The following is a 12537-nucleotide window of genomic DNA, read 5'->3' as shown; positions in this document are numbered from 1 at the left end:
GGCTGTGAAGAGAGAGAAAGATTTAAGATACATTTAGAGCACAGGGACAAAGAGGCTTACAATTTGAAGTCTTTTTTACCAGTCCTCAAAACTTCTCTCATCTTGTAGGTAGGAAATCAAAATAGTTTCTATCAAAAGTAGATTATCCTAACTCAGAGCTAGGCTGTTTTAACTCAGTTTATCCCCCTGTGCTGGAAGAAGAGGTGGAGACAACACAGCCTTTATTGCACTCTGTAAGCACATCCCTAATGAACCTATGGCTCCAAGTCCAGGCCGGTTCTGGGAATGAGTCTTGGAGAAAGTCAGACCTGTTCTGCCAGTCACAAACCCACAGTGGATTACTGCATACCTGCACGGAGACTCCTTTTCCCAGGACATCCCTGAAGGAAGTATATCGAAGTAGTCAGAGCATGAGGAAATCTCATCACCACAGCTGCTTCCCCGTGAGCTTCGCTAGCAGAGAGTTGAGCTTAGCCTCACTCAGCTCCGTGTTCTTGTGAGCGTCCCAGCGGTGCTGCTCTAGTTTCTGCTCTAGTCCATGTACACGCATATCTCTTGATTGAAGGACCTCACTGGAAGAACATAGTTTGGCCATTTCCATCTGTCAAGATGGATTTTCAGATTTTCTGTCAGCCAGATATGGGATTTTTTCCCTTCTGTCTCTTCAAGACTAGCCCCCGAAGTATCCACAGAACAGAAGAAGAAATCTACCAACTTTCCACAGCATGAAATTCAACAGCAAAATAATATTCACTCCTCTTTCTTACAAAATTTGGCAGAACCTATGATGCCTCTTTCTACTCCCTCTTCTCATGTAACACACATTGGCTAATAACCTGCAAGGCTGTATCAACACCTTCTTTTGTCTTGGCAGAGCACTCCAGGGAAGCCTATGCCCCATGCTGGCAGCCAAAGCTTTTCCTGGCTCTCCGCCTGAGGTGGCCAGTTGCTTCTTGACACAGTCATCATCCCTTAGCTCTGTCCTCGTAGCCACCAGAATAATAAGTTCTGTGGAGCAGAAGAGTTGGATTTCTGAACCCAAATATCAAGGATGTCTTGCAGTGAGTCTAGCCTGTCCACAGAAGAGCACATTAAAATGTCTGTATTCTCATAGGAAAACGAGCAGAGATTTTGGAACTGGCTTCATCTGTGCCTGCAACGTCAAAGAGATTTAGCTTCATGTCCTTCCGCTCTACCTGTGCGTCAGTGTGTGAGTGTCAAACACAGCTGGCTCACAGCATTTTGGAAGCTGTTTGTGGTGCGGAGCAAAGAAGAGGCACATCTTACCACGGCAGTCACCTCCAGCAACAGCCAGCTTTCTCCTCAGAGCAGCCAAGCCTTGAGAACCAGCTTGAAGTACAAAACGAATCAATATATTGCCTTTTTTGTTCGGTTGTTTGGTTTTGGTTTTTGTGAAGAGGAGAAGAGAATGGAATAATTATTTTCTTCTCGTTACTTCATATTGGAGTTATTACGGTTCTTTCATCTTTTCTCTCCATACTTCTGCATTACCTGTCTTCCCCTTTTTTTGCCCTTCAGTTCCTGAAATGTTCTGAATGTGATCAGAATGTTCTGAAACTGTGACTAGCTTGCTCTTGATTATTTTTATGCTTCAAAAATTCAAGATAAAAACAAGTCTGGATGTAACCAAGATTCCTGCAGTGTCCTATGCTTCTATTTTATCATCTCATGCACTATGGTCAGTGTTCAGTTCACAGCAGATTTCATTTTCTAGATTGAATGAGTTAATTTTGTAAGGGAGATGGAATATAAAACACTGTATGGAACAACTATCCAAATAGGTTTTATTGCCTACATTTTTCCCACCCTGGTCTACCAGTGAAATTCTACCAATGGCAACAGCTATCCTTTGTAAATCCATGCTGCTTTAGCTCATAGATCTGTTTTCATGTCAGATTAAGAAAATGATCTCTCTCTTCATATATTCATTGTTATTTTATATAAAACAAAAGTTTGATTACAAGTCAGTAATTTCCAGCACCAACCTTCCTTTCTTGATTTTCAGTATTTGACTGGGTTCTTCCAATCTTGTTACCACTTCAGTTTCCATAGGTCACAGTTGGCCTATCTAGAGACTCACCACCACTTTACAAAGCATTATGAGGAACATTGCATTTAAAGGCATAGGCTGATGTTTCTAAATTTAGCCAACCAATCCGCAAAGAGAACTGGATGAGATCATGCCTCTTAAAAGAAACCCACTTTGCTGACAATAAAGTGCAAGTTACACAACCCATCGATGAATCACAGCACATTTGCTTTAGAAAATCCCCACTGCTATTAAAAAAAAGACCTAAAGTTTCATCCTGAGTACTTCAGCACGCGGTGTGGCAAACTGGTTTTGTGCAGAGGGCTGAGGACTAGAGAGTAAAGCAGATGTAGATTGAAGTCCTGCCAGGCAGACCTGCAGGATACTCCTTTCCAGATCTGCTGAGGCATCTTAGAGAAATGAATCTGGGAATGCCTCTGGGAAACCTACTTCAGTGTTTCATCACCTTTGTAGAAGTGAAATGAAATCTATCAAGGCAACAATCTATAGAGAAAGAACCGTCCAGTGTTCAAGTTAAAGAGTAGTGCGAACCATCTTGGACTTAAGAGGTGAAGATCGAATTCCCTGTTATCCTGCTGGCACTGGACAAGTCATTCCTTTTCCTCTGTCTCAGTTTCCCTGATAGACAAAGACTTCAGGGTGTTCACATGCTCTAAAAACTATGCAAAAAGGGAGCCGAGGTAGCTTAATTTGGTATCTCTGCAGAGAGAAGTGATTACAAAGGCATAAATGGTGACGTAGATACTTCACTGCTGGCCTGTAGTTATGACTACACAAGTCTACACACAGTCTATCAATTTTTTTAATACAGCACTGAAGAGTTCTTCATTGGAGATTAAGGTTTTAGCCCAAAGATGGAGAACGTAATATCTTACTTTTTCTTTATTTGGAGTGAGTTGGAGGCCTGAGGGCACTTTAGTTTTCTATGGTGGTCTAATTTTCCTTTGCCACACCAAATTTCCAGAAAACTACTCAAGTATACCTCTGATATTCTGACCACTGAAGCCCAAATTTTATAATAACTTGAGAAAGTAAGTCTTTAGATTCTGCCTTGCTTCACCTATTCTCGGGCAGAGTAATGCCAGTGAGTCCCCTAAGATCATAAAGGTACGTCTTGTTCGGCATGTGCTTTCACTGGTGCTGTACTTAGCCTGAACCTCTGCTTCAAAACTACACGGGCCTTTCCCCTCGCTTTTTTGAACCTTGGCATTGCAGTTTCTAGGTAGATTAGGCCAGAGCACTGATGACAAGAGGATCTGAGAATTAAATTCTACTTTTTTATTTAGGGGCGCTGGAAAGCAATGAGCTTGCCATTGTGTGCAGCAAGTGCTCTGATTCTTCTACGTGCCAGAAGTTCTTCTCAGCCTGGAGAGCAGGGCACTTATCGCGTCTGCCCGTCCTCCCGCAGCCACTCAGAGCTTTTCCAGCACCAGCCTGTGAACTGCTCATGCTTAGCTGCCTCCTGCTTTCCTTACTTCACTAAGAGGCTTTGCCTGCACGAGGCCCGGGGAGAGCTGCAGGATGCCTGTTGCTAGCGCTGCAGCACCAGTCAGCACGAGGGACTCGGTTTGCCAGGGCTGGCACACACGGCGCCCTCAGCACGCGGTGCCGCAGCGGGCCGCGTACTCACTCCTCTACTTACTGACAGAATAGGCAGAGATTACACTCCCTGCTGGGCTTTCATGCTCTTGGTACAGATTTATGCTTGAGCACAAATTATCTGAGTTACAGACGTGCCCTTTACAAAATCTGCTTAGGAAAAAGAGCAAGGGGGCATATGATCTGGAAACCATCTCCAGTAATTGCAATGGAATTGTCTTCTTGAGCAAAAAATGTCAGTTGGATTAAATCATGTGAAAAACAAAAGGCTGAGATTTTATCTCAAGACCACGAGCGCAAGCAGTGAAAGCGAAGAAGCAATGCCTCCTTACTCCTGCTTCATACTTGCCTCCCTCATCGATCGTGCAGATACATGTGGTGCAGCATAACTAATATATTCTCTGGTCAGAGAGTTTACATTTGGGGATTACTGGAAGTGAATTTCCAGCTTGCTTAAGAAGAATAATTTAGCATATCATGTAAATTTGAGCAGGGTATGTAAAAATCACAACATAGGCTCAAATTTGGCCCTAAAATATGTGAGCTGGCTATTCTCCCATGTCCCTTCCAGACCACACTGCATACAGCATCAGGCACATACAAAATCGCCTAGAGAGAAGAGAAGGATTCCTCAACCCAGAGCCTAGTTTCATTTTTTTCTTTCCAGATTTTCCACGTCTGCTCCTAGTTACTACTATGAGAAAGAAGTTTAAGCACTTCCACCCCGCAGTATTCGCTGTGCTCGCCTTGCAGCAGCTTCCCTTTCTGCTGCACTCACAGACTGGGATTCTGACCAGATTTTCGTTTTCCTTGAAGCATTGGTCTAAGCAGGAGGAGAAAAGGATTCCCCTGCACAGTTCCTCTCTTGATTTTCACTGTCCCTCAGATTGGCTCACCTCATGCCTTTGAGTATGATCGGAAGAAAGGATATTCCAGAAAGGAGAAGCATAGATAACCAAAAAGATAATATGAACTAGAGGTCTCCTTACTTGGAGTTAGCTGGCTCAGTGCAGATACCACATTATGGCTTCCTGTAACTTCAGTAAAAAAATCAGGCTGTGGGGATTCATGTTGCGGCTTTCAGATAATATTTATGGGCTAAATCCACTGCAGGAGAAAGGCAGCATGTGGCAAACTTCCAATATGTCTGAAGCCCAGGTCAACACCAAGCACCACGTGCATTACACATTCAGGTTTAAATGCATGGTAAATGTAGTGCCTTTGATGCTGCCAGTAGGAACCACTTCTGGAGTGTGTCCTGGGACAGTGGAGTGAGTGGGATTCGGTATGAGTGAGTCACAGGACTGGGTCGCCCCATGCAAAGCCAGTGGAGACATTTCCAATTGCTAGGTCAAGGCCCTGCATGGACTTTGCTGAAGTCTTTCTTGAAAAGGGAGAGATGAAATATCAGGTCTATGGGCTTCAGAGTAACTGCAGACCCGCCTAAAATAGCAAATTAGTTATTTTATCCCTTAGGCCATATCCCAGTATCCCTTAGGCCATAGCTGGGTCCTGGCACTACATCTGCACTGCCAAGACTCCTGGCACGGGTTGGACTCAGGCCCGCCGAAGCTTTGCTATTAATTTTCTGAGCCTAGTTGGGAAGCTGGGACCAGAGATGATCCCCAGTGTGTGGTTTAGATGAGGCCTCCCTATTTTGGAGTCTAAGAGAGCTTGAGAGCGTGAGTGGGCGCTCGCTGCTCAGTTCCTGCATGTGATGCCAACAGTGGCCGGGTGGGCAAAACAGCTGGGCGCTCTGGAACGAGTGCGCTGTGCATCTCTCCAAAATCCAGATTAAATAGCATTAAAAAAAAAAGTATTTAAACAACATCCATCATCACCTGTAAGATACTTACAGCTTTTCCCCTTGACCCCCTAGACAGGTTTCATGTTTTTGACTCATGAGGAACATGGGCATTCACGCCACAAGGTGGCGCTGAACTCCAACGTAAAATCCATCATTTTAATATTTTTGAAGAGCTTCAAGAAAAGTGGCAAATATATTTAGAAGATTGATATTATACAGCAAAATAGCTCTATTTGCCTTTGCAAAAGGGTTTACATGCCTATTTATACTTATAGAGAAAACAGCTACAAGCTGTAACTCTGCCACCATAAGAACAAGCCTGGGGAAAATCTCCTTTTCACATAGCTCACTTCTAGCTCGTGAAGAATTTAAAATTGTGAGTGGTGACCATAAATATGAAGGGCCAACACGGGTTAGAAATCTAACCCAGGAAAAGGTCAGAGGTGCTGGATAACATCCATGCATGTGACTGCATTTTCAGTTGCTTGTTTTGTCAAATGTCAGCCTGAACTTGGGATATCCACTTGCACATTTCAAATCCACAAAATCCACATTCAAATCCACAGCCTGAAAATTGTTTTTTTTTTTTTTTTTCTTAAAAATGCAAAGTGCACATGTGCATGGTTGGAATCTTTCATGTGAAAGCTACTGCACAAATGCACACAAATCAAGGTAAAATCAGGCTATAAAACTACCTTGTACATTAGAGATGGAGCCGATCATCACAGTCATCAAATCCATCACCAACCACAGACATGTTCCCTGACAGGGCGAAAGGGGAATTAGAAAAAGCCTAGTGGAAGATGAATTATATTTCACTGTGAGGATTAAGTGAACCATAACCACTTATTTGCCTTCCTGACAATACACTTTTGCAGCAGTAAACTGAAAGCAACCTGCCAGACTGCTCATTTGATCTTTAAGTGCCCTTTTTTTTTTTTCTTTCCTTATGCAGATGGAATCACACTGGCCAAATTATTTTTGTTCCATTCCCTAATGCCTCCGCTGGCAAGCAGGAGGGGACACCCTGGGTGCCGTCCCGAGCCGCCCCGCGGCATCGCAGGGAACGGCCTTTGCGGATGAAAAGCTTCTTCGGGCGACAGCCGGGCAGCAGCGACCGGACAGTCAGAGCAAGACCCAGCACCGTCCGCCTGAGCCCTATGTTCACAGCAAGGTCCCTACACCCTATCCTCGGAGCAATGTGAAACGCCTGCTTTCTGCACTCGTTTATTTTCCGCGTTTCTTTTTTTCTTTTTTATTACTGCAACTTCTGTTATCTCTGTGAATTGAGACTACGAGGGCATCTCAGTTCACGCCGGCGGCTTCTCCCGGCTTATGATTCCTCAGGTCCCTTTTGGCCATAAAGCTGGCAGGAGACAGCCTCAAAACACGATGAATTCCTTCCTCGGAACGGAAGCAGCTGAGCACTGTGATTTTTCTTTTCTTTTTTTATTTCAGTAATACCCGGGGAATGCTTTTGTTTTATCCAATCGCCTGAAACAATCCCCGTCCTGCTTGCTTGGGCTTTAAAACCTGGATCTGGGCGGCAGCGCTGCTCCCGTTCCCGCTTCCTCCCCGCTCAGCCCGGACCCTGCGGTCCCGGTCCGGGAGCCACCGGCCATACGGCAGGGATCTGCCCCGGCCTCCGAACACCCTCCGGCCCCGGCCGCCCCACAACCCGGCTCCGTAACCCGAACCCGCCCTCAGCCCCCGGCTCCTCCGCCCCACACGGCGGCCCCGGCCCGAGCAGCCGCCGCCGCCTCACACGGGCGCCCGCCCTCCCCCCGCCCGGCGCCGCGAGCCGGGCGCCGCGCGGGCCTCTGCGCTCCCCCCGGCCCCGCCCTCCGCGCTCCGCCAATGGCGGCGCTCCCCGCCGGCGATGACCTCACCCGCTCCGCTCCCATTGGCTGGCTATATTAAGAAAGTGGCCGGCGCCTTTAAATAGCGGCGCCGGGCGCAGCTTGCGGCAGTGGCGGCAGCGCGGGCTCGGGGGCTCCGGCGACAAGAGCGACAGCAGCGCGGGCTGAAGCGACGCCCCTCAGCGACGTCCCCGGGGCCGCAGCGGGCCGGGCCGCCGCTGGTTGCCCCCCGACCCGCCGTGCAGACGCCGCGGGAGAGCGGGGGCCGCGCGCCTGCCCGCACGGGCGCCGGCTCGCCACGGTGCCCCGCGACAAGGCGGAGGGAGGCGGCGGGCGCGGGGAGGAGGGCGCTGCCATCGGCCTGCTGCACAACAAGGCGAGCTTGGCGAGCCTGGCCATGGCCGCCATCCGCAAGAAGCTGGTGGTGGTGGGGGATGGCGCGTGCGGCAAGACGTGCCTCCTCATCGTCTTCAGCAAGGACGAGTTCCCCGAGGTGTATGTGCCCACCGTCTTCGAGAACTACGTGGCCGACATCGAGGTGGACGGCAAGCAGGTGGAGCTGGCCCTCTGGGACACGGCTGGCCAGGAGGACTACGACCGCCTGCGCCCCCTCTCCTACCCTGACACCGACGTGATCCTCATGTGCTTCTCTGTGGACAGCCCGGACTCGCTGGAGAACATCCCGGAGAAGTGGGTGCCTGAAGTCAAGCACTTCTGCCCCAACGTCCCCATCATCCTGGTGGCCAACAAGAAGGACCTGCGCAACGATGAGCACGTGCGCAACGAGCTGGCCCGCATGAAGCAGGAGCCTGTGCGCACCGAGGACGGCCGTGCCATGGCCATCCGCATCCAGGCCTACGACTACCTGGAGTGCTCGGCCAAGACCAAGGAGGGCGTCCGCGAGGTCTTCGAGACGGCCACGCGTGCGGCCTTGCAGAAGCGCTACGGCACCCAGAACGGCTGCATCAACTGCTGCAAAGTGCTATAGGGGCGCCGGGGCTGCCCGAGGCGCAGAGGAGCCGGGCTGCGTGGGGCCGCGTGCCCTGAGCGCGGGGTGCCGGGGAGCCGCCTCCCCCAGCACCGAGCCCTGCGCTCGCCCTGCGCCTGACCCTCCTGCCGCCTGTGGCTCCCGCACGGCCTCCTCCCCGGCACAGAGGGACCAGGCTGCTCCCAGGGACTTCCGTGCGCCGGCCCCGCTCTCCTGAGACATCCCCAGGCCAGCTGGGAGAGCCGAGTTGGGGGTCGCCGCAGCATCCGCCTCCCTGAGCGCGGAGCCCGCGCCGTGCCCCGCAGCCGGGCTGGGCCGCCCCAGCCGTGTGTATATATCTGACTTTTCTGTCTTGTGCAAACCGGGGTAGGGCAGGGGGTGCTTTCGTTGAACGGAGGTGGGGAGGGGGTGCCCAGCTGGGACTTGCCTTGCGCGGGGAGCGCGCCCAGAGGGGCTGGTGCCTGCTGATAACGGGAGCCGTGGACTAACGCCAGCCGCACGAGTGGCCTGGCGGGAAAGCCAGAGGCTGGACTGCTTCATCCTCCTTGCTGGACATCCTCCTCGTCACCACGGGCTGGGCAGGATGCGCAGGGGGGAGGGGGCGACGTTGCCATACACTATGATCTTGGTGCCTGCGCCTTCATTCAATGTTGTCTTCTGCCTAAATGTTGATATGGGTTTATTTAAGAGTTTACTTTCAAAAGAAATTACTTTGCACAAGTTGGGTTTTTTTTTTCTAAATTAAATACTCAATGCACTTGTCATCTGCATACAACACTGTAGCATTGCAAACGCTGTACTCAGTAACCTCTTTTGGCTCTGGGTTGTAAATGGATTTTTGTTTAACATAGAGGAAATAAAACCACTGTATCTTTTTTTTTTAATGTTGAGGGAAAATAATGGGTGAAAGCACTGGTCCTCCAGCATTGAGTACATCAAACTTTAATACTAAAGGGCAGTTTTAAAGTATTTAGGTTTATTTAAAACTTATTTTCACAGGGTAACAAACCTGCGTGAAAATAATCTTGTGTTTCTCTGGGTCAGAGAACAATTGTATCCATTTGTGTTTGTTTACTTTTCTTCCCTTCTTCCCCCAACAGTGGTACTGAGACTGTTTTCTGTTTTTAATAGACTGACATGGCAAAAGCAATGAAATGTATATGATGTTTACATAAAACTATGAACTGTGTATGCAGGTTTTTTATGTAAAGTATTAAAAGACTCTATGCTGATGTCTATGAGCGCGTTGTTCTGGTTTAATGGACTTGACTGGCGAAGGGTATCCCAAGGGTGTGGGAGCAGGACAGGCACCTCCCGGAGGACCTAGGGGCTTATTTTTCCCTTGGGGGGAACCAGTCCCCTCTGCAGGGGGACAAAAACCATGGGGCTCCCTGGCTCTCGTGTCCGAGCCGGGGGCTGTGGGGTGGCTGCAGCTCTCCCCGGTGCAGCTTGGGTCCCTTGGGCACCCGTCTCGGCTTTTTGGTGGTCTCAGTTTTTTTGGAGGGAGGGCAGTGACTTATGTAATAACAAACCAGTGCAGAGAACTGAAATTGCAGGCGCTGTTGGACTCATTTTCAAGGAAAATATGTTTTCAGCAAAGCAACCTCTTATTTTATTCTCCATGCCAGGCCTCGCGGACAGACTGCTTTGGCTTGTGAAACAGGAAGTTGAGCTTTGGCCTACACTGCATCAGCCTCCCAAGACACATAGCTAGATTGTCAAACTGTGGCCTTGTCACTTCCCAAGGTAGTGAAAGAAATTCGCGTTCTTCCCATGTTGGGCAGTCCCCTCCATGTTACATCCCTTGGTCCTTGGCCGCCGCGGCGCTCCGAGGCGTTGGCTTCGTTCCCTGAGCTCGGGGTGTTGCTGCACTGGCTTCTGCGTGTGGGGTGGTGCCGTGGGGTCCCTGTGGGCAGCGGTGGAGGCACCTGCAGCACGGGCGGCTTCGGGGGAAGGGAGGCACCGGGCGACACCAGCGAGCAGAGCTGGCTCTGCCTCCTCTCAGAGCAGCCAGCGACGTTTCACCGGTGCCACGTGTCAGTGTGAACCGTTTCCTACGGCGCTTTCGCATTGTGTATGGGGAGCACCGCGATGCCCACCTGCAACTTACGGCAAATAATTTACATTCTCATTTTTTAGGGAGAATCTCAGGGATTAGGAAGAAGTCTGCTGACTTTTACCAATCTACCAGTCTACTCAGTCTGGTAGAAAATAAATGACACGGACTTTTGTTTAACAGTGAAGCCGGTGCTGAGGTCTCCCTTTGTTTCAGAAAAACTCTCTTAAATACCCACAAGAGAAATCTTCTTGCATTAGAGCTTTGCCTGAGGGTCTCCTCAGGACAGTTTTGCAATTTTGCAAATCCTCTTGACTCCTTTTGCCAAGGTGTGGGAAATAACCCAGCCTTTTGTTTATCTAGTGCATGAATATTCGCTAGGATGTGCTGAGTTGTTCTGAAACATCAACCAATATCGAGGCAAACAAGCCACATTCAACTCTTCCTGCTCTGTGCAATCACAGGCTCGCACTGAAGCTCGTAGGGCGTCTCCTACACACCACCAAATAGGTTGTGAGCTCACTGTTCTGCATTTGGAAAGCCAATCATAAATGTTATGGAAAAGCCTGGTTTGCATTTTAGGACTTTGAATACACAACATGAGTGTATTTTGTTTTTTCATATAATCCTTAATGAAACATAATGGGGGTTTCATTCAGATATTTTGAAAGGATTTTTTAAAGATATCCAAGCACCATGTTTTGGCTATCTGTCTCCAAGGATATCACATTTTCCTGATACTAAAAAGGTGAACTTCTCAGCCTCAGTTTGAGAATCCACAAATCACTTGTTTGAGAAAAAAATATCCATGTTTTTTAAGTTTAAAGGCCTTTGCGAAACACTCCGGACTTACAGGCATTCGAAAGCCCAATTCTATGCAGCATAACACTTTTTTCATACAATATTGATCAATGAGAATAAAATCATAAAGGGAAACTTTTTCTTTAAGTTGATTGTGATAGCTGCCAAACACACAAATTTGTTGAGATTGTCCAGAAGGAACTAAGCTGCACAAAATCCTAAAAGCAAATGCACTTGTATTTATATTTTAAATACAGAGAAATGAGTTAGCATTGCATCTCTGTATAATTAGCTCTATCGATATTTTCCACTAAGATGCTTACGAAGTAATTACATTCGTTATTTCAAATTGGACTTTCATCCAAACTGGAGCTAGAGTATCTGGCCCATGCTGTAAGAAAGCATGTTTCAGTTTCAACTGAGCGTGACTTTTCTTTACTACTTGTGAAGTCATGAATAAGCCTACAGAGCGAGATCTCCGCGTGGGAGTCCTCCCTTCAGGTCAGATGGTGGGAACGGGCTGTAATTTGTTCTGCCCTGTGCTGCATACTGCACTCAGTCATTAACATCACTGCTGTGGCAGGGGGGACATCATCCTGCCTTTGCTTGTCTTCCTCAGATCCTCCAGCTTATCTGATGTATCCTACACCCCTGTACATGACGGGACACTCAGAGACCTTCTCTGCCGTGTCCTCATGCCTGCAGAGATGTCTCCAGTCAAGTTAAGTCTGCACTTTCCCGTGTTGTCTTGAGGAACATGTTGAGGCTCCACGAAGGGGTGATTCTGCTGGTGGAGCTTGAGCTCCACTGGGGCAGTTTGCCGAGGAGACGTCGCCAGCCCATCCTTAGGTGCTATGGCCGGGAAGTGCAGAAAAGCCGTATCCAAAGGCCCCTTCATCTCAGTTGTTCTCCATTCAAGTGAGGAGAGCACTTGCACACTCTTACCAAGATCCATTTGGATCCTCTGGCAGTGCAAAAGTATCTCTAGGAGTGGACTAAAAATTAAGTTCCTCAGGGAAGGGCAGTACCTTCCTCTCCCCTTTGGGAGAAGCAGCAAAGGAAGTTGCAAGTAGTCCTTACATGACCAAGTGGAGACTTTCTGTTTAAAATGCATTTTCAGAACTGTAGGCCAAAAAAAAAAAAAGACAAACTATCTTTCACTGGAAGTCAATAAAGATCACTAGTAGTAATTTACTTGTTATGCACTAAAATGAAACTGCATTTTTTTGCCATTTTTTTCTTATTGGCATGTAACTACATATACTACAGTTGCATGAGTGTAAGCAAGAGCAGAATTTGAAGGAATGTCTTCTTATATGGCTTTGAGTTTTTGCAGTGATAATGTAGCTCCATTTG

At 48.3% G+C, this 12537-nt stretch overlaps 1 protein-coding gene and 1 pseudogene across 1 annotated transcript; one reads left to right on the top strand and one right to left on the bottom strand.

Annotated features, from left to right (window-relative positions):
• Positions 1 to 763: 763 nt before the first annotated feature.
• Positions 764 to 4028, bottom strand: LOC104572882 (ras-like GTP-binding protein rhoA; annotated as a pseudogene).
• Positions 4029 to 7562: 3534 nt separating this feature from the next.
• RHOB (ras homolog family member B) lies at positions 7563 to 8353 on the top strand. Its single transcript, XM_088519628.1, has one exon. The coding sequence runs from the start codon at positions 7734 to 7736 to the stop codon at positions 8322 to 8324; it is 591 nt and encodes a 196-aa protein (XP_088375754.1). The 5' UTR covers positions 7563 to 7733; the 3' UTR covers positions 8325 to 8353.
• Positions 8354 to 12537: the final 4184 nt, after the last annotated feature.

Source organism: Tinamus guttatus, unplaced genomic scaffold (assembly GCF_059628265.1).
Source record: "Tinamus guttatus ecotype Peru unplaced genomic scaffold, ASM5962826v1 Tinamus_guttatus_pri_ptg000065l, whole genome shotgun sequence".
Taxonomy (NCBI): domain Eukaryota; kingdom Metazoa; phylum Chordata; class Aves; order Tinamiformes; family Tinamidae; genus Tinamus; species Tinamus guttatus.
Note: the sequence above shows the minus strand (reverse complement) of the source record. Positions and strands in the feature narration are given on the sequence as shown.

What these genes read in the sequence shown, in the direction of transcription:
- RHOB (XM_088519628.1), top strand. Translation starts at nt 7,734, where the DNA reads ATGGCCGCCATCCGCAAGAAGCTGGTGGTGGTGGGGGATGGCGCGTGC.